Source organism: Hippocampus bargibanti, linkage group LG14 (assembly GCF_051943395.1).
Source record: "Hippocampus bargibanti isolate YZ-2025 linkage group LG14, ASM5194339v1, whole genome shotgun sequence".
NCBI classification, from domain to species: domain Eukaryota; kingdom Metazoa; phylum Chordata; class Actinopteri; order Syngnathiformes; family Syngnathidae; genus Hippocampus; species Hippocampus bargibanti.
The window spans coordinates 11,677,087-11,702,659 of record NC_142747.1 but is presented as its reverse complement, the minus strand read 5'-3'; the positions used below and the strand labels follow the sequence as shown (position 1 = coordinate 11,702,659).

Sequence of the window (25,573 nt, the reverse complement as noted above, 5' to 3'; positions counted from 1 at the left end):
TTGACAGCTTTCATCACATTTATTCCTAAATTGAACCAAACAAGTCATCCATTTGTCTTCACCCCCTTCCAAATACATCATTGTTCATTGAAAGTCAAGACATAGCCCAAGCTCTCAAGACTCAACAAAACAACAAAAAAAAATCAATTACTATCTATTACCCAGTAAAGCATCTTTTATACAGTATCAGGTTTAATTTGGCTCCTGTTTGTGCGACACAATCAAAACTCCAGAATACAGTATATATTTTTTTCTCACATCTCTTGAAAATTCAGTTTGGAATAGTGAGGGGATGGAGTTAGGGGCATGGCGGGTGGCGGGTGTGTATGTGTGTGTGCGTGTGTGGGTGTGCAAAATAAACATTTTAATTACAGAGAAAATGTTTCCCATGGTGATAATGACAGATAACATAACCTACCTTTCTTCAATGTTTCCTATTTACAGGAATATTATTTTTTTTAACTGCATTGTGATGGGGACATTTCAAAGCTTGCAATAATGTAGCAGAAAAATAAAGCCATTTGACATATACAAGAGAATACATTTATTTTTAACTGTGAAGCAAATCTTCACCCGGCCAAATAGCTTAGACTCTCTAAAGCAGGGGTGTCAAAGTCATTTTTTCCGCGGGCCACGTTGTAGTTGTGGTTTCCTCTCGAGGTCCGTTATGAATTTGGGGAACCCATTAGAATGTTTAAATCCCTTCAAATATTACATATAGAGCACACAGCAAATTAATGAATAACTCGTTTTCAAATCTGAAGTCAAGAATAATGACTTTTATTGTGGTTGACATCCAAAAATATGAAATTTTGGCTCAGATTTTAGCAATCATCCTGGAATTTAACAAGTTTGATTTGCTTTCGCGTGCCGAAAAAAAATATGTGGCGGGCCGGATTTGGCCCGCGGGCCTTGACTTTGACACCTGTGCTCTAAAGGCATCACACAATGACAGATACCCACTCAATATTGAAACTTTCTGAGGCATTCCGGGATTAAAACAGTCACACTTCAGTGACCCTTATTTTGAAAGCCTCTGGGAGCTCCAATCCCAGGAAAATAAATTAACGAGCGGCCGGAGAATTTACATTTTCACTCAGGGAGACATTTCAAATTGCATGTGGAAAAAAGGCAACGTGCCAGTTGTTGCTTCAAATAAAATGAAATGGTACGGAGCAACGTAAAAGAAATGTTGAGTGGGAGTTACTGTAAAAACATCAATCTATGCCCTTTTAAAGCACTTGAGTAGAAAACACTCAAGCCATGCTGTGTAAGTAAAATACATATACCAACATAAGTGCCCATGACACACATTGAGAGACAAAAACAGGACACATATACACCCTGATTGTAATATTCTGTACTTTCCTCCACCCCCAATGGCATTGCCAGATACGTAACAATATCATTTCAAATAAGCCACGCTATCTTAATTGAAACCTCTTTTTTTCCCAGCTACCCACACAGCCAAACTTTTCATGCACTCATTTGGTCATGAACTCTCTCCCATCCACGCACGGGCAGACACAGCCCACATCCATTGTTCTTCGTTCGACTATGTTGTGTAACTTAGTGGTTGGCTCCACAAAAGCTGCAGCATTTCCTATTTAAAACAAGGTAAATGTGGTGCAACGTTTAACAAAGGACTCCAACGTTTATAAATGAGGCACGATCTAAGAGCTGGCAAAAGAAAAACAAAAAAAATGTTCTAACTTTTCTTTTGAGAATAATTAAATTGATGGCTACATCGCTGATTCCTTTTTCTAGCCACACAAGCAACACCTGACGAGTGAGACTTGCCAAATGATGGCTTCATATTTCAAAATCAAATGGGTGAGATGACAAAATCGAGGTCTTCACAAAGTCTATTACACAAATATACCTTGTCTGAGCTGGTTCTTCAGTCACCACATTGACGGTCAAGCTATGTCTATAACAAATACACGATAATAAACAGGCTCTTTTATTTCAGTTGTATATAAGCTCTAAGAAAGGCAGCAACGATGCACAATAAGGCAGATCCATATGACACAATTGGTGGAGCACACTCAACTCTGGCTCATTTACACAACAGGTAGGATGGATCGTTTAAAGGGCTTCACTTTCATCTCATGTGGTTCTGTGAGGATCGGAACAAAAAAGGTGATACGTGAGTGATGGAAGAATTTACCGCCTTGAAAATAATTACATTAGTTCTGATGTGGTTTTGAATATATTTTTAATCTAATGTATTAGAGTGATTGTCAAAACTGTTTTGCCCAAAAGGCTTCAGGCTAAAGTCAAAACAAATTGCCCTTGCAGATTTTTGTGGGAATGCAGAAATGATGGGACTGACTGACCTCATTTGAATTTTCAATACAAAAATATTATGATGAAAACCTGGACTGCATTGTCATTTTGATGGAAGAGGAGAATAAGACATCGCAAGCATTCTTAAGTTGATGGCAGTTGCTTATGTGTAAAGAACACTCAGCTATTCAAATTAATATTCAACATCATGGAACATATCACTGAACTTTATAAGCACTTTATAATATGTTTACATGACAACGTTTCACTCCCTCCCCAAAAGTTTCTGTCAAGACGTTCATGTGTGTCAATGTGTTTGTACAATCTTAATCAGGAGAACTGCACATATGAACTTGTAAAATATCTTATTACAGTTGTCCATTTTCCACTGCACCACTTTTTGCGATCGTGAGCTGCGGACGCCAGCAACATGAAGCGTGTGATCATGAAAAACACCTTCAGATGTTTCAGATCCTTCCTTCATCTCGTTGGATTTTGTTGGAAATGATGTCCTGTCCGTCCTGCACGGCTGCTAAGACAAGTAACAGTGGGACTGTTCCTTCTTCGGCCATGAAAATGTGTCCCAGCCTCATTATCGAACCACCAAATAAATCTTCATGAGCCCGAAGACGGGCTATTGATGTCACTGCCCGTGCCCCCCTTCACAATCGTCCAGGCAGCCGTTAAGGCAGAGGTGGTCATTCCCGAAAGCGCCCTGAGACTGTAGTAACTCATATTCCTGGTCCAAGAAGTCTAGGCTGTTGTTGCTTGGCAACCCCCGGATGGTGAACTTATGGGACACTTTGGTCCACTGCTCTCGATTTGCCGCCACCCTCTCGTAGAGCTCAGTGGCCCCGGGAAGTAGTTCAGACAGCAGCCTAATAGAACACAATTTCAGATATCAGTTTCAGAGGCAAATGACCCCCACCGCTCCCCAATTTACCAAAAATATATGACTGTTTTGGTTTCAGTGATACTGATTACCAATATGTAAATGTAGACATTCAGGAAAAAAAACAAAGTCAGTCACTAGATAGAACTTGGGTAGGTTTTCTTTTGGAATTCTTTTTGTCAATATATAGCAGGACTACTTTTTACTTCGACTTGAGTCATTATACAACAGTCACAGGACTCTGAGTAGACCTTTGGCCACTCGACCCACTCCTGGTCTCATAGTCACAGATTTGGAGGGGGAACATTTTGCCTGTTTTGACCAAATAAGGAGAAGAAAGTACAATATCAACTTTAAAATATTGGGAAAATATAGTCAAACCCACCAAAAAAAGTGAATAAAATGAATGATATCCTTAATTAAGCGCAGTAACAAATGTACTTCATTACTTTTGACCACTGCGCTTGTTTGCGTGAAATGGGGAAAACATTACACAGCTTACTTACGATACAATATGATGAGTTTTGTACTGACTTTAAAGTATTTTCCAGATACATCTGCTGTATTGGAGGCCATCAATCCGGATATACGAGCGCTGTACTAACTGCAGTCAAAAGGTATGGCGCCACCTGCCATTAACCTATCTGGCCACTTGAGGGGAGCAAAATTGAAATACAAAATCCATCTGATCATGAAGCAGAGATGCTTCAAGTGTTGGCAGATGGTGGCTGGACAACAGCCAACATTGATTCTCTTTTCCAGTCCCTTCTGCTAGGCCCCTGAGGAAATTATCCAGAAATTTGGCAATAAACGAGCTACTGTGTTCAAACGATGAGAAGGTTTCTTCAGCCGTCATCTGTACAAAAGTGAAGGTTTCGGACGTTTCGCCTCCTATCCAAGAGACTTCGTCACCGAACGAAGTCTCTTGGATAGGAGGCGATACGTCCGAAACCTTCACTTTTGTACAGATGACGGCTGAAGAAACCTTCTCATCGATGGACCACTCCTGTACGACTGAGAGCTTACACAGACGTACTGTGTTCAAATTTACTTTTGGCTCTCGCTTAGTACTGGGGAGGGAGATGCCTTGTGCTACTTAATTTATTTTGTTTCACTGATGTCCCATAATATTTATGATCTAGAAATGCCTGTTTGTACACAACCAACTCTCTTGATAACCTTTGGATGTACTCTTACATTCCCGTCATCAGTAAGCAGAATACTAGTCTAATTAACGACGCCAGTTTGATCAAGACATTCATGAATTTATTAGAATCCAAAAAGTGGCTCAATTTAGCTGCAAATGCACAACTCGAAAATCAATTGCTAATCAATATTATTTGATACATCTCCACAAAGTTTGTTTTGGTGAACCATGATCAGGTAGAGCATTTTGTTTGATACATACTTGTAAATGGGCATGGCGATATGCTCCATAAAGCTGATCTGTAGCTCTGGAATGTATGCTTTTTCCCTGTCCATCATCTCACTGGGCCTGTTCCCCATGGCTTTTTCCTACACACGCACGCACGCACGCACGCACGCACACGCACACACACACACACACACACACACACACACACACACACACACACACACACACACACACACACACACACACACAAGATTTCATGTATCCATCGCAGATCTTAGAAACACTTGATAAACATGTTAAATTGCTTATTTTACAGTCTCTTTGCACATACCAGATCTCCTTGAGAGAAGAACTCTTTATAGATAAGTTCCTGTAGACAAAGGAGAATGACGTGTCATTGTTCATTCAGTGTCTTTTACATATCAAATATTTGATTGCTCTTTTAAAATCAGTTATTTTAATTGAACCGGGATACAAATCAATCATTTTAATCAATGTTTTAGAATCAGTTATGTTGACTGAATCTTCTTCTTCTTCTCCTTTCAGCTTTTCCCTTCAAGGGGTCGCCACAGCGACTGAATGATGAAGGTATTATGGCAAAACAGTAAATAATAATAATAACAATCTTCTTTTTTCCTTTCGGTTTTTCCCTTCAAGGGATCGCCACAGCAAATCAGTGTCCTTGATCTTTCGAGGTTTGATCCGCATGTTAGTTTTGGCCAAGCTTTTACGTCGGATGCCCTTCCTGACACAACCCTCTGTATTTATCCGGGCTTGGGACCGGCACAAGAAGACATATGTCCCTTTGTGGCTACAGAACAAGCAACATTACACACATGTGTGTGTACCGATTACGAAATCGTAATTGGCACAGCAACATTCAAAAAAGCAAAAACTATACTCACCATAATAACAATAAATTTCATTTATAAGCGCCTTTCAAAACTCTCAATGACACTTTACAGTCACAGGATAAGTTTCTGTGGGTGAGCCGCGGCAGCCAGACGCACTAGCGTTCACTCAACCCGCAAGTAACGCACACATAATATAATAATAATAAAAGCCAATGTTTGAGGTCTGTGAATTCAGGGTCAGAGACTTGTGTTGAAACCCGGGCAGAGGAAGATTAAACATTATCGCATAAACGTATCATACAATTCCCTTGAAATAAATGACTACTGTATGTCCACAATAAAAAATAAGCAGCATAAAACCCCTGTAAGGGCAATTATAAATTTTTAGCTGTTACAATCGTGCTAGCATACAGACAGCAACAAGCAGACACGCTTTACATCGATACAGTACACAAATTACAAATGAGGAAGAAAAAAAGAACTGACCGCAATCTTGCGTGTGGTTTTCCAGCCCTTAGTTTGGTCTGACAGGTCACATGATGTCATCAGCAGGCACAGTAACATGGAGCGGTGGGTACTGCACTTTGAATCATAGCCATCTGAAGCCATCAATGCACGCGCGCACACACACAAAGTTGCCATGTGATTACAAATGTAACATTCAAATGAGATGCAGCGAATTTCGGAAATTGCCAACTCAATTTTTCTCACTGATACTTTTGAAGGACAGGACTGTCCAGTGTTACCTGAGTCCATTAAAAAATGTCAGAATGGGAACTGTATTCCTTGGCGCGCATCCATGACTGACTGGCACTCATTAAAAAAAAAAATCATGTCCATGAATCATCAAAGTAGGTCAAAATAGGCTCCATTTTATCGACATTCAGCCAGAATGACTTTTAATTGATTGCATTCACTCGTAACACTCCACTGGTCAAGAGGTAATAGCCAATTATATTATACAGTAAGTTACCGGCTCCTCAAGCAGAAATTCATTGGAATGGTAACGATTCCACTAATTTGGGTTGTAATGTAAGTACAAAAATAATCATCTACAGTTTACACTAACTACAAAATGTATTGATGATCTGGTTATGAATGTTTTTTAATGAATCAGACACAGTTTTGGAAAACAGGACCACTGTGACAATTAAAAGGTAAAAAATGGTGATAATGTCGCATCTCCGCTGTATAACACCCACCATCAGCCATCTTCTGTAGGTCTTTGAATATGCGAAGGTGATGAGCCAGGTCTGTGGCCAGAATAATTTCCCTCATTAAATCCAGCATGCGTTGGTAATCCTAATGTCAACAAAAGATGACACACCAAGTTAACAAAATGGCCAACAGATACGTGTAAATGCAATTGTTTAGATGGCACCTTTCGTGAAAACTTCTCAAAAATGTTGCAGCCTTGGGTGTTCAGAATGGCGATGGCCTGGGCAAAATGATGTCTCTGTCAGAAGGGGGAAAAAAACAAATGATTGAGACTGATGATGACTGTCAGATGAAAATGTGATGACTAATAAATGAGAAAAATGAAAAAACAAACTTCTGTATAAAGTGTCGTTTTTGACCACAAGGTGTCAGAAAATACAAAATAACAACACAGTCAATTGACTATGTTTGACATTGTGTTTATTTTACCCACCACAAATGATGGAAATTATCCTAATATATGTCAAATAGCAGGCACACTATTGTAAATCACAGAACAGTTAATATCACAAAAACAATAAATCATACAACATTCATGGACTGTTTTAAAAAAGAGCAAAATGCCTTGTCTCGTCTCTTCCAGTTCATCTGAATCTTGAATTCCTGTTCCATTTCCACCTTTCACAACACCTTACGACCAATTCAGATGTTCTCTGAAGATAGACTGTCAGCAACGGAAGCCAATACTAGCGGATAGCATTGACAGCATGTATGCTCCTGCAAGATGGCACCGTATCACACATCCCAGATATTGTGTGTCTCTTGCTGCACGCTTACCTCCATCACGGATCCTTCTGAGCTATAGAGAGCAGCCAGCACAGATTGCTGAAAGTAGAGGCAGTCAAGAAATGAAACACAGCCTTTCACCTCAAACGTTTCATTGATTGAAAATCAACGAGAGCAACCCCCCCCACCCCAAAAAAAAAAAACAAACAAACAAAACACTCATTTCATTGTAACCTCTGTTCTGAAGAATCTGAAAAAAACGAATGGAGTGGAGCGAAGTAGGGGTTCATACAAGATGTGAATGAAGCAGACAAACATGCTTTCCAGTCCCAATGACATTTTGGAGGTGAGACACAATCCCACGGGAAACCGCTCACAAATTGTTATTGTTGTTGTTATTTCTACTCCCACTCTTAGCCTTCAAGTTGAGTTGCATTACAAAACGTCATTCTATGACTGATGCTCAGGAGGCCAACTCCTCCTTTTAAGCCACCGCGTGCGTCACCGCATCGGTAGTTTTACAAGAAATCCTCGTATGTTCTCACCGAGGCCACTTGAAATGAATTGTTGGTGCCGCGGTGGTCCAGGTCATGGCACAGACAGGAGACAAAGAGAGCTAGAATCTCTATATCCCTAAAAAGAGAGCGGAGTCAATAGATTATTCACCACAGGCAACGAGTGGCGTCACTGTCAAGATTTATCCGTGATCGGGGTTAGAGACTCACTCGAGGTAGTTGGACAGGCCCAAATTTTTACAGAGTAGGTAGCAGAAGTGGGAAACGGAGAATGCATGCATCCAGTTGTGATATGGCGGGTCCCTGTAGCCTTTTTTGACCATTAGACAAAACCTATCCAAAGGGGTAAAACAGAGTTCAAATGTTCAGTGTTGAGCTACATTTAGGATTAAAAAGTATCTTAAAAAGTGCAGTTTTTTTTCCTCATAGTTGATGTAGGACATATGTCAAACAAATAAATCTAATGATAAAAAATAGCCCCCTTGCAAAATTCCACAACTTAACTCATTCACTGCCATTCCGGAATTTATTTGGGAATTGAAAATATGACGTGGAGCACCATTTCCGAATTTGTTCGGGTTTTGGTTTGTCTAAAGTGCTGGTCAGACCTCTGGCAATTTTTTTTTTCCTTCCACGACGGGGCAGCATTTGCCTTTTGGACAGCTGCCCCCATTTTAAGTTTAGATAACTCCAGACTCATAACTTAGGAATTAAATATTTTTTTCTGATGAAAGAAGACAATGTAAGGTTTCTTATGCTGCATTGAATGTTTATGTTGTCCTAAAACTCAATATTCTGAAATTTGAGTGAAAATGACAAAAACCCTGGCACTGGAGTGGACACATATTTGCACATTGTCTGGCAGTGAATGATTTGATTTACAAGCTTTAAACCTGTGTCAGGTATAATAAAAGAATTATAACAAAAATACATAATTGTTTGGTGAAAAATGATCAAAAAAGCACGTCAATAAAAATGTACTGCATTTGGACTGTTGAGAATATCAGACCTGGCAAGAGTCTGACGGTCGATCTTGTATGTGTTGATGAAACCCATGTCTTCAAACATGCTGAGGACACACTGCAGACACACACGAGAAAATGAGTCACTCATCCCTTCCACTTCTTCCAAACATCTTGCCTCGTACAGCCTATTGCTCTTCAAGTCCAATCCTCCCTCGGCTTACCATAGGTGTAGTCTCATCAGGTAGCGAGCGTGGGGTGTAGGTGAACTCAGCAAAGCATGGGTGGATCTTCTTGACCGGCTCGATCCCTACTACCAGCAGTTTACACACCTCGTCCTCTGAAAGCTGTTGCATACACATACCGAATGATGCGGTGTACAAATAACCACGATTCAAACCAAGTCCCCGTGAGCGAGTTCGAGCCGTGCAGTTAAAATTTACCTTCATGTGGTACTTCATCATTTCATTGGCCAGGTGAGATCTGAATTGAGCTTCGTGAACCTTCTTGTACAGCAAAGACTAAGAACACAGCAAACAGTTGTATAAATTGCCTAGAAATAAATAATAATACATATCACAACAATAAAGTTGACCACCACTATTCCACAAGATCCGAAAATATGTTTCGTAGACTCCAAGTTTGTTTTTTTACAGGCGATGGGGAGCCCCTTTGGGAATATGCTACTGGTGATGAACACTCAGACTCATGCGTTGACCGAACCCAATCGCAAAGTAGATATGGCGTGGATTTGCTTCACAAAATGGAAAAGTAGTCGTACCATCCTGGAAAATTGATTGACCGAATGAAGATTTTTGGCAGATTGACGCCACGGAAATTCACATGCTGATAGACATTCAAGGCTGTCTGAAATTGTTGAGACCTTGTACCAAAAATGGCTGTTATCTGGATTTCCCCTGGATGGGGAAAAAACACAGACGCGAGTCCTACCTCCCTATTTTCCTTTCCTTACTCCCGAAAGCCTGCGACTGATAAGCGCTTGCCTTTGCAGCCGCAGATACAATGTCAAAAGTCTTTACTGTACGGCTTTCATGTTAAGTCTTGGGAATTGTTGTTCTGTGTTTTTAAATGTACGCTTCGTCCTGATGGGTTTTTCCTCTATCTCAAACCATCCCACAATTGAGGAAAATTGATTCATTTTTTTTGCTGACTCTTTTTTTTCGTCTCCCCATTCATGTAATGTTTTTTTTACCCCTCTCTTCCTTCAAGTGCCAAATGCAAAAGTCATAGTAAACAAAGCCCATCTTACAGTTACATGACTAAATCCAACTTTTCAAACCCAAATTGCAGGCTGCTTACATAGTCGGCGCAGTCCTCAGCGTGGTAGCTTTTGACGAGTAATCGTGTAAAATTTTAAATTGTTCAATTAATTGACTGTAGGGGGGACCATTTGTCAAACAAAATAAATCGTACAGTTTGACAAACTATCAAATATCTGCAATCATGAAAAGTCACATGCTGGAAACGTTTTATTTTAGGGTGGAACGAGTAAATCCATTTTTACAAGATTAAAAGCCAATGGTGTAAAAAGGTGCTTTCGTCATGACAAAAAAAAAAAACTATAAATATATACAGCTTAATCTCAATAAATGTGAGTTTTGTGGAACACTATTTTAAAAAATTAATCCGAAACTGTGACTAAAGGAATTTCACTTGTCCAATTGAACGGGTGAAATACATTCAGTTTTAACTAATTCATGCTTGCATAGTAGCTGATTGTTTCGCACATCCGTCTTAAAGGTTGTGCGTTAGAATTTGATTGAATTGGGGCAATGCAACAAGTGTTCTCTTAAAGAAACAAAAACAAAAAAAACCAACATATTTTCAATTTGTCGCCCAAGTAGCCTTTCTGTCATAATCTTTCCTATTCCAAACACCATTTCAACATAATATTCGTCAGCAACATCATTTTTTGTTGATTGGGCTCGGGGCAGTTGCCACAAAGCCTCTGCACTACAACATAAAGCAGCTTGCTTCTATCACATACAGGAATGTCCTCCAATTTCTCTCGAGACCTTCTTTCTCTCTGTACTCTGACTCCACTCACATTTTTTATTCTCTCGCAGCTGATACACACTTGTCAGACAACATTGATGTTCTCGGGTGCACAATGTAATTTACAGCCATGATTAAGGTGAAGCTGTAAATACGGCCAAATTATTTCCTTAATCACCCAATCAATCAGAGGATATCAGCGATTTGAAATAAGATAAATCCAAATCCCACTAACGGTTATGTAAATAGATGGCCGGCTGAGAAGAGACTTACATGTGCAATACTGATACCACAGTAGATGGAAAACGCTGTAGCCAGATCCTCATCAAAGCGGTTGAACCACGGCCCGTTCATTTTATTCACCAACTCAGCAACCCCGATCACCTCTGGGGAATATCAACGTGGATTACTAAAGTCAAATAATGAAGATGAATATAGAAGGAAAGGCTGTGAAATGTAAATTTCTCCACTATGAGACTAATAAAGGCATATCCAATCCAATCCAAGGAAGAACACGAGAGTGGCAGAGACAGCAACGCCCTTGCAGCGTATCCCCCAACAACGCAGGGAAACTGCTCACGTACCTAAAATCTTGTCAAACGTTGTAGAAGCATAGAAACTGTTATAGTGTCGCTAGATGAGATTAGATTAATTTAGATTATTTTAAATTAAATTTCATTAGTCTCACAATTCACAGCAGCAAAGTTACGTAAGGAAGATGAAAGGCCATAAAAAGATAACACATAATGTACATCTTGTCTGAAATATTTTGATATTCTACCCCCGGTAGAATGGAGCGACACGGTGTACCACCGCTATCTTTGATTTTACCGTTGGTCTCATCTTTGATGGGGAAGCAGAGGATGTTGCGAGTTCTGAAACCGGTACTGTCGTCCACACCGCGGTAGAAAAGAGGATGGGAGTAGGCATCCTTAATGTTCAGAATTTGACCCGTGGTCGCCACATGACCTGCGATCCCTTGATCTGCTGGGATACGGAATTCTTTCTGCACACATGGACAAACAGATTAGGAATTGACACATACGTTTGTGTTGCATTTCTTCTTTCCATTGTAGTAACAAGATCCAACACGTCTGCCGCTGTCAGCAAGCACCAACACAATGAAAGTGGTGTCTTGATCATTAACACGACGCCTGTCAAGTCTTGTGTATCAAGATCTCATCTCCCTCCCCCCCCTGAGCGTAATTGCACATGAAATAGAGCACGTAATAGGTCAGATTGATGGTGTCAAAAAGTTTTGAAAGCTGACAACTAAATAAATGTGGGGTGATCCTTTGTGGCCATATTTCTATGACTTGTGTAAATTGGGTTAAATGCTGAAGTCACATTTAATCTGAATAAGAGAATAAAAAAAATCTGTGATTTTGAGCCCTGCCCCCCCAAAAAAACAAACAAACAAACAAACAAACAAACAAACAAACAAACAAACAAACAAGCAAACAGTGTACTGTAACTGCGAATTTGAAAATGGTAGCAGATTGTCGACATACCTCCTCATCACTAACCACACCACCGTCAAACACCTTAGCCACTAACTCGTGGCTGTGGCGATCCAGCAGGAACACAGAACAGCTGAAAAGACACAGTGAAACGTTTAGAGAAAGACAACCAGCATATTGCGTGACAGCTGTCCAAATGACATTCATTTCCACCGTGAACTCTCATTCAAAGAGTCAAGATAACGTTTTGCAAAGGGAAATGAAGACATTCACACTCCACCCTCACAAGCTGACTTACATCTCTGCGCCACTGAGGTTCCTGGCCTCCACTATAATTTCCTGTAGTAGCACGGACACATCATCTGAAAGCATAAAAGAGACGAGAATAAAAATAAAATGGGCGGGGAAATTACTGTAGTTAAAGGACTAGATAGATAAAGACAGATAGAAGCGTAAGCAACAGTGATTCTGTTATACAATCAGATAAAAGATTTATTGTTCACGGTGCTCTATCCAAAGAGGTGCTAATTGTTCCACACACAGATTGTTCTAATCTTGTTGTTTAAAATTGCTTTCAATGTCTAGTTCTATCTGCTATTTTATTATGTATCATTTTACCTATGGTTTTATTGTTATGTGCTTTGTTTTATTGTTTTTATTGTAAAGTGTCCTCGGGTGTTTTGAGAGGCGCTTGAAATACAATGTATTATTATTATTAATCTGTTCGAGCAGCAGTCACAATGTCTCAGCAAAGACTAATTGCACCGAGGGGGGCGACTGTTGAAGACAAGCCTTCACTTTTAAATTCCGTTGTTATTTCATAGCTCGGGGTCTAAACGCCTTTGATGTTTTTGATATTACATCCGCTACATGTTTCATTAGCCATCACGTAAAGGACAACCGACGTCACTTTTTTGTTTCCTAACTGACATCAGAAAAACCTTTTATAGCAGCTAAAATACCCAAAACACGCAAAATGATATTTTAGTCAAATGCAAAACACCAATAAAATTGACTTAAAGTGTCTAAAATTTGAAACCGGAAGTGGCGAGTTTCAGAAGGCTTTCTTGTTACTCATCCAGTTATGAATATGATTCAAATAGTTCTGAAGAGGAAAGCATCCATGTTTACGATCGATTAAAGAATTTATTCCGTGTCATTTTGAGGGGGGAAATGTAGCACCGAATGTGTGTCATCTGGGGAAGGAAATGTAGCACCGAAAAGAGGCAGAAGAGGGCGACAAAGCTCAGTCGAAAGCTCAGTGGAAACGGGCTGATTAATTCCTTGAAATTTTTGTCAGTGAATATCAAATAGATGCTCGGTGCCACACACAAGGATTCACCATCTTGTTATTTATGTGTTTTCCTTCTAATTTTGCCATCAACACGGATCAACACGAAGTTTTCAGACCAACCAAAGTACCGCAAAATGCATTGACGTGATGCAATGTATGTCGTTTCTCAGTCAGGGGCGTTCCTTCAGTGACGTAGAGTGAGGACTCGTCACCAACTCAAAAACAAGACTTCCGGAATATTCAGCGCGAGTCTTAAAACGTAAAATATAGCTATATGCGGTGGAATCATTGTAAAATACGCTCAGTAGAAGTCACTTGAATCCATTTTACAAATTATGGACACAACTTGTCCGGTGACGTCGGTTGTCCTTTAAATACAGCACATTACATAGCAGGCAAAAAACAATAAACACCTCATACAAGATACTGACAGGGAGACAGAACATCATACCCAAGTGTGTGAAGAGGTTCTTGGCCACTTGCAAGAGTGCCTATGTGGATTAAAAAGTGTACATAAAGAAGCTTCTTGGATGGAACGCTCATGTTATATGAAAGCATGCAAACTGAATGGGTGTTTGCGGACATGTATCGGCAAATTACCTGACACTCTACTTTCAGCTTCTGTTCCTTCTGGAAGGCCAACGTTGAGGTAAGGACCGTTGAAGTGTAACAGAAACAGTGCTGGATGGCGTGTTCATCGGCCTCCGTGTGTCTGTGGGGAACAGGTGATTCTGTTCTTGGAATTACATTTTACTACAGCCAAATAAAGAGGATCAAGGACTCAGAGTTGAATGAAACAAAACAACTATGAAAAATCACAGTTCTCAGTGACACGTAGTAGTTCTCAGTGAAACATATCCGTTCTCAGTGTTTCAGAATCAGAATCAGAATCATCTTTATTGCCAAGTATGTAGAACACACAAGGAATTTGTTTCCGGTAGAACACGCTGCACTAGTATCGTCGTCAATACTACCAACACCAACAATACTCGTTTCGATACTACCTTCTCAATACGTTTCCGAAATATATATGTTGATATCAGTGGCGGCTCGTACATGTCACTCCTAGGCCTTCAGTAATGCTATGTCTGAAGCAATCAGATGTGAATGTGGTGTGATATTACTACACATCCACCAGTGGGTGCCGTTGGCCTGGAAATAACTTGTGACTAGAAGAAACTTAAGAAATACATTAAACCGTTCGAATTTTTACTATGAACGTGCGGATTCACGATAGCCTCATAGAATTACAATATTATTTGCTATATTTGCTAGCTTTGGAGCTGTCCAACCTTAATGATGTTAATCTATTCTTGAAAAGTCCATCTTGAAAATGAAAGTAACAGTAAATCTGCAACCAAATCCATTTCTTCTCCTCCTTCAGCCATTGTGGGTTGAAAAAAACCGCTATTAAATCAACACAAAAATGTATTTGTTTATGCAGCTCGCTACGTATACAGTGTGCTAGCTCTGGTCAGTATGCTCTTATCACTAGAGGCTTGTGATACTATGATTGCTAGTAACTAGCCAATCATGTGACTAGCCAATCACAGTTTGAATTATTTAATAAAAATTCATGGACAAAATATAATTTACATCAGTCCGTGATTCTGATATTTTAGGCCAGCAGAGAAGGCGGCACAGGAGAAAATATTTCCCAAGACATAATTTGATACAAATTCCAATTGAAATATTTCACCTTCCTTACTCATCTAATTTAATATCTGATCATGTCGTAACGTTTAACAGTCAATTTTGCTAACAGATTGTGACTTCTGAGATCATTGCTTGCAGTTGTCGCTTCCTGTCAAGAGAGGGCAGTGGAACATTAACGGGCAAATGTGCCATTCAAACAATAGCTCCAGGGCTCTCTTGCCCTTGGCTGACTGAACCTTGTGGGAAACCTGCAAAGGAGGCAGGAATCATATCCAGCCTCGAACAGGCCTCCAATCAAGTTCACTCCCACTATAGCCCTCTGTGACTGATGTTCAATAGAACACCAGTTTCTCTCCTTTTTTCTTTTTTTTTTTTGATTTCCTTTCAAAAAAACCTTTTCGGCTTGATTTTTCCCATGAAGGATTTTACCTCGAAATAGGTTTATAGGACGGTGTGACACCGCTTCCAAAGACCAGAAACGGAAGTTGGGCACAAAGAAAATGGCACGCAGAGATCATACAAAGTACAGTTGGAGATAGAAGCCTGCTGCATCGGCCCCGTTGGCTTTTTATAATGGAGTGAATCATCTTTGTGATGACTAAACACCAATTACAAAGCTAAAAACACAAGAAGATGACAGTCCAGTATTGCCAAAATGTATCAACTAATTTGTTTGAGGGTGTCTAAATCTAACTGAAAGATTGAGCAGACAAAACAAGGCCAAGTGTCCCTGGCTTTGGTGCCGACACCTTCATTGTGAAATGTTGTCCGTCTGCATATGTGGCGACCACCAGTCAAACGTGTCGCCCGTTTTTCATGTGGAGTCAGCTGGGATGGACTCCACCTCCCTGCGGACTTGAACATGATAAGCGATATCCTGTGAGTGCGGTTACTGCCACAATCCTGCGGCTGTTACTATAGTAATGAGCTACCAAGAAAGCAAAAGATATAACCTCCCCCACCACCCCCCTCCATCTAGTGGAGGCTGCAGAGCAAGGGTGCTTACAAAAGATAAGCGCTGTACACAAGTGCACGTATACGTGATGTTGGATGTGCAGGAAGAAGATACAGAGACCCGAAGATATCGATATAGATGGCAGACAAAGCTGGGGAGAGGTCACATTCCTGCCAATTATACATACGCACACAAGAAGCGAGCTGACATATCGCCCGCAGCTGGACACAGTCGATTGATGTGGCCTGTGCAGTGTATCCTGCTGGTTCGGGGGATTAATAGAAAAAGCAGTGAAAAGATCAATTGGAAGAATGATTGATCTTTTTGCCATCGCAGTAAGGTGGAAAATTCGGTAAAAGTTTCTAAATGGGCAAATTCCTTTCGGAGATTTGGGTGAATGGTTTGAGGTGTGAGCATACTTAGCATTTTGAAATACAACAGCCCCGGTAAATCATACTGTCGAAAAGAAGGGCACAAGCACGGTAGCGACATGCGCGATGGGGGGGGGGGGGGGGGGGGTCGTAAAGTCGACTTTTAATGTTGTGCTTGGTTTCCGTGGTAATGGACGAAAAGGGCCATAGTGAAGTTGGGAGTTGCATGAGAGCAATTGGGATCACAGCTCTGGTTCCGAATGGTTGGGTGTACATGTCTGCTTGCACTGATGTGCGAGCTTACGCATTTCTGAGAAGCAGCGCGCTAACAGGATGGACTTTGACAGGAAACCTGGTGTGTTTGTGTACGTGAACTGTTCATTTTAGAGCCAGAAGGTCAAGACTGGGATGAATTTGATTGTGAGGAGTGAAAAAAAAATCCATATCCATATTAAACTATATATATATATATATATATATATATATATATATAGTTTAACACCTCAGTAATACTGGATGCCCGCCGCCTTTTTAAGAACATACGCTAGCGTGCATGGATGCTACCTATTGTATTGTTTACGTGAGCGTGCATTTGAATCATGCGTGCGTCCAGCTGTATAATGCCTCTTGTGTATGTGTTCAAATAGATTAGATTTTTGATTAGATAACCTTTATTGGTCTCGAAATGGAGAAATTCACAAGTCACAGCAGTAAAGTTATGAAAGGAAGAGGAAAGGAAAGGAACAAAATATAGAAGCAGCTGTAAAGGCAGCAACTTTCACCATCTTTAAGTCAAAATAATAGAATAGAATAGAATAGAATAGAATAGAATAGAATATATAAAATGGATAGACATGTATAGAAATATATAAAAAAAATAAATATATACAAATATATAATATATATACCGTATTTTCCAGTGAGGCGCACCAGAGTATTAGGCACACCCCCAACGAATGGTGTATTTTCAAACTTTTTTCTATGTATAAGGCACACCTTCAATGAAGGAAAAATGTTTTCCAAATATAATATATTAATACAGTATATCAAAGTTATCCATATATAAGGCACATGACGTTATCAGGCGCTACAGTCGAAGCTAGGGTTTCACACGACTTCTACAGGGGGAAATTGGAGTCGTGGCTGCTGACAGGAGTTGCGAGACCTGTTGTGCACCTGCGTATAAGGCGCAGGGTCATCTTTTGAAGAAAATTAAGGCTTTTGGGTGCGCCTTATACACCGGATATGGTAATAAAATAATAATAGCACCAATAACGGACAAAACACATTTTCATATGCGCTCCGTAGGTTTTAAGGGTCCTTGAGAGCTTTGAAAGGCGCTTATGAATACAATTTATTATTATTATTATTATTATTATTATTATTATTATTATTATTATTATTATTATTATTATTATTATTATTATAAGGCAACCCTTCACGTAGGCCACTGCCAAATTAGCATTATTTCACAACGCACAAATTTGAATGACTGCATAAGAATCACACAGAGTAATTTTACCTTGAATGACTCAAACATACCTCTGTCCACCCTGCTTGTTGAATGCGCATGCCAGAGCCACCACTTGGCCCGTAGCCCTGCTCACAACTGGGACACACAGCAGGGAGGAGATCTCACAGGCCAACATACTGCACAGCTGCCTGCGCTCCTCCTGATGGGCAGGGAGATTGGCTCAGTGTGAACACACAATCAACACGGAAACTGAGAGATGAGACTGAAAAAAATGCTTGGATACTTTGGATTGACTTCATTCAGATATGTACACCGTTGTACGTGATTAAAATGTATGAAACTTCCTTTTGTGAGGGAAAAAAATTCTGAAAACGACATCAGTTTACCACATTTTAATCACGTGCAACTAAAAAAGTTTTTTTTCCTCCCCATTGTGTGAAATGAGAAGATTTAACTTACAGCACTGATGTCTTGAAGAGTTATTGACTTTTTCTTCTCTACAACCTGACCAAAACGTCCAAACATCAACTGTACACAAGATAGAAAATGAATGAAAATGAAAGGTTAGCAATTCCGTTCAATAATTTGGCATGGAGTCCAAAGAAATGTTGCATTGTCAATATTACACAAAAGGGGTTGGGCACCAACATCAACCTGTTTTTACAAAATCAGTCATAATGTAATGCACTTTTGATACTATGAGTAACATGTAGCTCTCTATTTCAATCGTGTAATGTTTCTAGACGACACAAGACTTCACTAAGTGGCAAACATGATTGTGGTTCTCACCGAGAAACTGATCTCCTCCTCCAGAACTTTGTCTCCGACTACCTAAAGGTCACAGATGTATGCGGTCACAAGACATAAGAGGAATTCAATAAAAACGATTTGGGCTAATCGCAGTGGGGTAGTGGCGACATTGCACATTTTGGCTTTTGAATGTACCTGGCAGAAAAGCTGGTGGTTGTCTTCAGACACTAATAGCAGACAACAACACTGTGATCGAGTCTGCTCTTGCAGCTATGTGGAAACGAATACAAACACACATGAAAATATTGATAAGAAATAGCACGGCAATGTGTTTGGTAGACTTACAAAATATAAAATACAAGATCGCGTTCAATTCATTAGTGTCTGATTGTTTTTCCTGTTCCACTAAATGTCATTTGGTTAGCTGAATGAAGAAGGTTTTGGGTACCGTGTTTTCCTGACTATAAGGTGCACCTTCAATGAATGACGTACCATATTTTCCGGTGTATAAGGTGCACCCAAAAGCCAGCATTTTCTTTAAATAGATGCACCTTATATGCGGGTGCGCCTTATACATGTATGTGAAGTAATATTGAGCCGGGTCTCGCAATGCTTGTCAACAGCCATGACTCCATTTTGCCCTGTCGAAGAAGTCGTGTGTAACCCCAACCTCTATTGTCATGCCTTATAATCAGGTCATCCTTATATTTGGAAAACTTTTATATATTTATATATTATATTTGGAAAACCTTTTTCATTCATTGAAGGTGTGCCTTATAGTCTGGTGCGCCTTATATATGGAAAAGGTTTGAGAATACACCATTCATTTGGGGTGCACCTTCTACTCCAGAAAGTATGGAAATTCAAAACATTTCCTCATATAAGGCGCACCGGATTATAAGGCTCATGGTCAGCGTTTGAAAAAAAATGAAGGCATTTAGGTGCACCTTATTGTGCGGAAAATACGGTAGCTTGAGCTCTTAATGAACTACTGACGGGAGATTCGGCCTTTATGGAGATAATCATGCTAGACAAGAGCTGTTAATTTAACAGCACTTTGTATGACGCAATTAAAAAACATCCGACAGTGTCAGCAAAAACACCTGGGCGGTCACGTCTTTGTTCCGTCAAAATATTTGATACTTATCAGGTATTGTAACAAGGTGCAATACCCTGTTGCCAGTTACCGTGTAATAATGTGTAGTCAGTGCAGGCATTTCGAATATGACACAAATGTGCCGAAAGTGGTTGCAGACAGGACATCATTTTGAATACCCATGTACATGAGTGCACATGCTCTGTGGGCGTGCATCCACCCACACGCTTTGGTATCGAAATAGCAATGCTTCTTCACACTCACACTGTAATGCACCAAAATGGCTGCAGGACGAGATTAAAAACCAGCAACAGCAAACATCCTCATCCCCCATTGACACACAATTGTACATAACCGCATATGAAAGCCCCATTTTCCCAAATATTTTAATCCAATGAGAAACACCCCAATCTCCACCCATTTTCTGCTACTACTTTGTCATATTCTTCTGGGTTATCGCTTGCCCATTTTATTACAAAATAAAAATATACAACAACCGGGTGATCCAAACCTGACTGTATTCTTCAGAAAAACTGCACACCTCTGTCTAGACTGTCTGTATGTGACTTTCACCTCCCGTTCCTCCTTGAAAGTCCATGTTTGGAGTTCATTTAAATTAACAGCTTACAGTTCACCAATCAATCACGTTTCTTTCTTTCACTACGCGTATATGCAAGCGAGGATATGATCAGCAGGTTAACACCAACATTGTAAGCGTTATCGTGACAAATTGTGGTGCCTTGAAAGGTTTTCCTGTTTGGCATCTATAGTGTGTGGATGCATGTGGGAGTCCATGACTGATGTCAAGCACTTACATAATTGATGACTTTGAGCTGGAGAGACGCTGCATCAAGGTCATAAAGCTCACCTAAAAGATAGAGCAGAGCGAAAGAGCGATGACTGTAAAACAGAGGGAGCCACGGTACAAAAAAAAAAACAAAGAAAAGTCCGAGGTAGGGATGCAGAACATGTACGCAGGGCAGACTGAAAGCAATCCCCAGAGAAACGCTTTGTGACAGAGAGGTCAGGGAGCGGTAAACACAAACCAGCAAACAGATACTGGAATAATGAAGACAAGACAAGTGAAGACTGCAAGGAAGGATGAACTGAAAGTTTGACAGAGAGGAGGTGAGACAAAATGCAGAGACGGGCAGAGGCAGAGAGACCCTAAGGCAACTTTTATTTGTTGACAATTAGAAGCAAGTAAATAAAGCTTACATACGCCTTGTGTATCCGGTAGCAACATTATCAAGCTCCATTTTGCGTAAGGTTATAAACATTGACCAAGCAGTCCATTCCCCATTCACAGTCAATTAACATTTCCCACCTCACTATTTGTGTACGCGTGTTTTGACTTACCACAAAGTTGAAGGATGTTGCGATCCAACTCGCTATAGTCCTGGTCTGAGACGTTGAGGTGCAGCAGTGCATTGTGTGACTGAATGGGTGAGGGGCTGAGTGGGGGTCTCTGGTAGGACGCCTGAACGTGCTGGACGCGGACGCATGCTACGGAGGCCTGGAATGGGAAACAAAATAAAAGGAAAAAAATGAGCATAGACGCTTTCCATGAATACAAAAGGTCAGTCAAGTCAAGGATCGATGTGAGCGATATCAATTTTCTGAGGAAAGTTTTAGGCTTATCTATATGCAGAACATGCGACATGGGGGAAAAAAAGGTCAAATCAAGAGCTAATTCTGTTATGATTCTGTTATGAACATACATGTTTTTCCAGCATAGTAAGATGCACTTCATCTTGATCTGAGAGAGCACTACAGCCCACCTGCAAAAAAAAAAAAAAACCACACACAACATCAAGTCCAACGGTGCTCACACTTTTTCAGCATGGGAGCTCCTTTTGAAAAAACAAAAACAAAATGATTTAATTTGGAATATATTGCAGATTATTGCAATTTATGTTGATGTATTATCACATATGTTGCACAACACAACATAATTGTGTATATTTTTTGCAATTACCCGGGTTCACTCTGATAATTGGCAGACAAGACAAACGCACTTTGAATATGTCACGTGAAAAAAAACTCCTCCTCCGATTCCGTATGAAAGTGAAACGTTTTTTATTCGTACCTCGTCCAGCTCTCCCACTCATTTTATGCCCTCTTATGTTTAAGAGGCAAAAACCGAGCGAAAAATTAGGCTGTAACTAACGACTTGCTTGTTAACTTTGCAACGCTCAGGTGCGTTGGTTGAGCACGCACAGTGTACCTAATGAGATGTCATCTGATTGCTTGTCCGGTGTATCAATCAAGTAAAGGGACGGCTGATAGGCTGACGTTTATCACTTTTATTTGTATAGCGTCAGTTCATAACAATGTCACATCATCTTGTCATGGTCGATCACGATCGACGTATTGAGCACCCCTGATTTAGTAAAAACTGGGAACATCATTTTAGAGCAAATTTCTTTCTACATCTCTTGTGACAAAGCACTGACGGTCTGCAATCATCACACCGTGTGCGGCTTTGTGTAAGGACTGACCAGTAAGACAGCAATAGCCTTGGTCCGCTCCTGGTTCAAGATTGGAATAACAACAGCTGAAAGAAAGAGCAAGCAAGGAAAGAAGACAGGAGAGACAAAAGATATCTTAAGGCCTTAATTTAAATTCATTCTACCACGCGCCCTTTCATTTCCCTCCCATGTCCTTGCCTTTCCTCACTCTTAATCTTTTTCTTTTCACCCAATTTGGCTTTCCTGTTTTGTGTGCGTGTGTGCGCACACGTATGTGCATGTGTGTGTGTGAGTGTGCGTGTGTCTGTGCCTGTGTGTGCGCGTGTGTGTTGTTAGGTTACAACACTAAAAATTGTTAGGTTAAAATATTACAGTGTGCATATGTATTCGTGTGTGCACGTGCATATGTATATGTGTGTGTGTTAATGCGTGTGTGTGTGTGCGCGTGTGTGAATAGAGTGTGCACAGTAATATGAATTCAACAAGGACATAATAGACACCGTTGCATAACACTAATTATCATCATTGTGGAAAGAGCACCAGCAGAAGCATATAAGTAAAATAAAAACAAATAAATAAACAAAAACATATATTCAGTCTTTGTCTTCTCTTGATTTGGGCCATGGGTTGACATGCTATTTATCAATTCATTTTAATGCTTCAAAGTATTGATTGTTTTCTGTTCCCTAACGCCTAATCACATCAAACAAAACAAAAAAAAATAAGGTGCGCGTCATGTCTACTTTAGGATAAAGATTAGATTATTTTAGATTTATTATTTTATAATTCAAAGAATTATAAAATAACCATTTTTATGCTTTTATTCTTATTGTTACATGCATTTTTTTCTTCCCACATCCTTACATACAAAAGAGTCCCCACATCCTCAAACAAGCTAACACTCATCAAAATGTCCGCCTGAATCATCTGGAACCCTTTGGACAAAAAACACTAATCCTGTTTTACAGAGAATATATCAAATCCATCCTTGTACATACATTGTGCAAAGTTCTTTGCATATTTCTTGCCACCACTCTTTATTTTCCTTAGAGAACATCCAGCAATGATGTGCTTTCTTTAAATTTGAGTGAACCTTTACCTTACCAACAGGAAAGAGGCATTTCTAATTGAATTTAAACATGCCTGTGCACTTTGAGCTCTTCTGGAATAAATCTTGCATTGATAAATATGTAAAGTATTCCACATCAATACATACCTCTTTGGTGTGTTTTAAGTGGGGCTGCAAGAGAGATTCTGTATTTTTCTGGAAGTTCAGATGAGGGGAAGCCGGCACACTGACATCGCTTCAGCTCATCCACAACACTCCTGTCACGACAAGCACGTTTGATTTAAGTTGGACAAATGCAGTTAACTCAGTGGACAGAGTGAAAATCACAGATCTAAAGATCGACAAAGAACAACAAGGGCACATTGAAGGTGGTTGCAGGAGAGAAAGAGACAAAAAAAAACAAGCTTTGGCGACCCATTTGTGAAATGATATAAGATTGATGGAAGAAATCTATGGAGAAATGACAGTACACTCCCTTCAAAAACCACACGATTAATTCGTTTATATCTGTACAATAAAAAAAAAAAAAGGTTTAAGTGTGACATCAAGGAGTCCAAGATGGCGCCCAAGTAGGCAGCCGTCAGCAAGTGCTCTCATGAGCCTTTTTCGTTGTTTTTGTCTTGTTTTGTGTTTTCTTTTGTCACTTTGTGTTGTTGTGCGTGGTGTGGAATTGATACGGATTGTTTTTCAGCATTTTTGACCACGACATTCATCAAGGATGAGAATGTGCTGAGCGGTTGCGCCTTTTCGGCAGCATGAATATGCCAGTACTGTTTTTAAATGGGAGGAATGTCGCTGCCATTCGACTGTCATTGCTGGACAGCTCTGGGGCCATTGTGCTTTTTTGCGCCTGTAATGGACAGCATCTTCACAACCCCGCTTTGTTCAGCGGAAAGATCGGTGCTGTTGGACAGTCTGTGGCTGGATGGATGCATGGCTTGAGGAGCCTGCGATAAGAAGAAAAGGAGCGTCAGCGCAGAGCGCCGATGCGTATGTGGAACTGTTGCGGCTTGGAATAGAAGCGGATTTATTTAGGACAGGAGATGTGAGCCAATCTCTTTTCGTCAATGGATGCTACAGCTGCAGCTGTTTGCTTTCAACATTTAGCTTATAGTCGACGTGCACGTTCCACCATGATGTCCCTGATCCACTGGTGGAAAGACACTTTGATCCTCTCCTCTTTAATCCAGAACTGCTTCATGTAACAAAGAGGGTACAGAAAGTGCTTAAGAATGAATGACTCTCTGTGTCTTTGTGTTGTCATATTGTCTTTGTGTTGTTATATTATTTATTTCAGTTTTTTTTGTTCTTTTGACTTCAAGACGGCGCCGCGTGAGTGGCTGCCTTTCCAGCAGCCCATGTATTTTGTTTTTCTACTTTCATTCCTATCATCACTTTGCTGCGGTGAAATGAAATTTCTCCACTGCGATACTAATAAAGGCAAATCAATCCATCCATCCACCCATCAAAAGATGTCACGAGCTCAAACGCTCAGTTTGATTTTTCAAAGCATTTATGTTGAGATCCACTGAACAACTTGAGGATTTGTTCTAGCTTTTTCCCCCAAGCTACCTGTTTGGTGTCTGTCTCTTTGTACACCAGTGTTTTTTTTCTTCACTCCCAATGTTGATCTCGGGCATAGACAATGTTTTTCCACTGGCTCTGATTTTCCATCTTCTCTCACCTTGTTTTGGCACCAAGAGAAACGTCGCTTGTTTCTACATTGGTTACACCTCCAACGAGCATTGACGTAATCTTCACAGGCCAAATTTTAATGTGAACATGAAGCTTTTGTTGGAAAAGTGTTTTTGTGCTTCACTTCTTGTCAAATCTGGATATGTGTACATAAAAATAAAATGTCGGTCCACTCATGCACGCAAGTAAATTCATCCTCTGTGCTTCATTTCATACCTCTCGAAATCTCCAGCGGTGACTCACAGAAAAGGGCAAAAAAGAAAAAATATCCATTACATTCTCAAAGTGTCTGCGTTCTACTCCAGGCATCAAAAGTGTATGGGGCATTGACTTTTAAAATGTCCATTTATCTGGGCTCAGTAAAGGATGGTGTGTTACATAGAAAAATAATTATTGTTACACCGGTGACAAAGGGAGTTGATCTTGATGTCGTGC

The 25,573-nt window shown here is 40.2% G+C and overlaps 1 protein-coding gene across 3 annotated transcripts in view; it reads right to left on the bottom strand.

Annotated features, from left to right (window-relative positions):
- pde2a (phosphodiesterase 2A) overlaps window positions 1-25,573 on the bottom strand; it is a 125,215-nt gene continuing 99,642 nt past the window's right edge. For all 3 annotated transcript variants that reach the window (XM_089013519.1, XM_089013518.1, XM_089013520.1), the window contains 27 exons: window positions 23,591-23,700; window positions 22,405-22,460; window positions 21,625-21,684; window positions 21,263-21,419; window positions 20,719-20,771; window positions 19,003-19,077; window positions 18,847-18,888; window positions 18,517-18,585; window positions 18,126-18,256; window positions 14,202-14,313; window positions 14,053-14,092; window positions 12,606-12,669; window positions 12,359-12,440; window positions 11,679-11,853; window positions 11,121-11,233; window positions 9,275-9,352; window positions 9,056-9,178; window positions 8,879-8,949; window positions 8,080-8,202; window positions 7,900-7,987; window positions 7,406-7,453; window positions 6,792-6,866; window positions 6,613-6,712; window positions 5,897-6,009; window positions 4,888-4,926; window positions 4,590-4,696; window positions 1-3,167 (listed from right to left, as the gene is read on the bottom strand). In XM_089013519.1, the coding sequence (XP_088869645.1) occupies window positions 2,933-3,167; window positions 4,590-4,696; window positions 4,888-4,926; window positions 5,897-6,009; window positions 6,613-6,712; window positions 6,792-6,866; window positions 7,406-7,453; window positions 7,900-7,987; window positions 8,080-8,202; window positions 8,879-8,949; window positions 9,056-9,178; window positions 9,275-9,352; window positions 11,121-11,233; window positions 11,679-11,853; window positions 12,359-12,440; window positions 12,606-12,669; window positions 14,053-14,092; window positions 14,202-14,313; window positions 18,126-18,256; window positions 18,517-18,585; window positions 18,847-18,888; window positions 19,003-19,077; window positions 20,719-20,771; window positions 21,263-21,419; window positions 21,625-21,684; window positions 22,405-22,460; window positions 23,591-23,700 (2,539 nt within the window). In that variant the 3' untranslated portion in view covers window positions 1-2,932. The remainder of the gene's footprint in view (window positions 3,168-4,589; window positions 4,697-4,887; window positions 4,927-5,896; window positions 6,010-6,612; window positions 6,713-6,791; window positions 6,867-7,405; window positions 7,454-7,899; window positions 7,988-8,079; window positions 8,203-8,878; window positions 8,950-9,055; window positions 9,179-9,274; window positions 9,353-11,120; window positions 11,234-11,678; window positions 11,854-12,358; window positions 12,441-12,605; window positions 12,670-14,052; window positions 14,093-14,201; window positions 14,314-18,125; window positions 18,257-18,516; window positions 18,586-18,846; window positions 18,889-19,002; window positions 19,078-20,718; window positions 20,772-21,262; window positions 21,420-21,624; window positions 21,685-22,404; window positions 22,461-23,590; window positions 23,701-25,573) is intronic.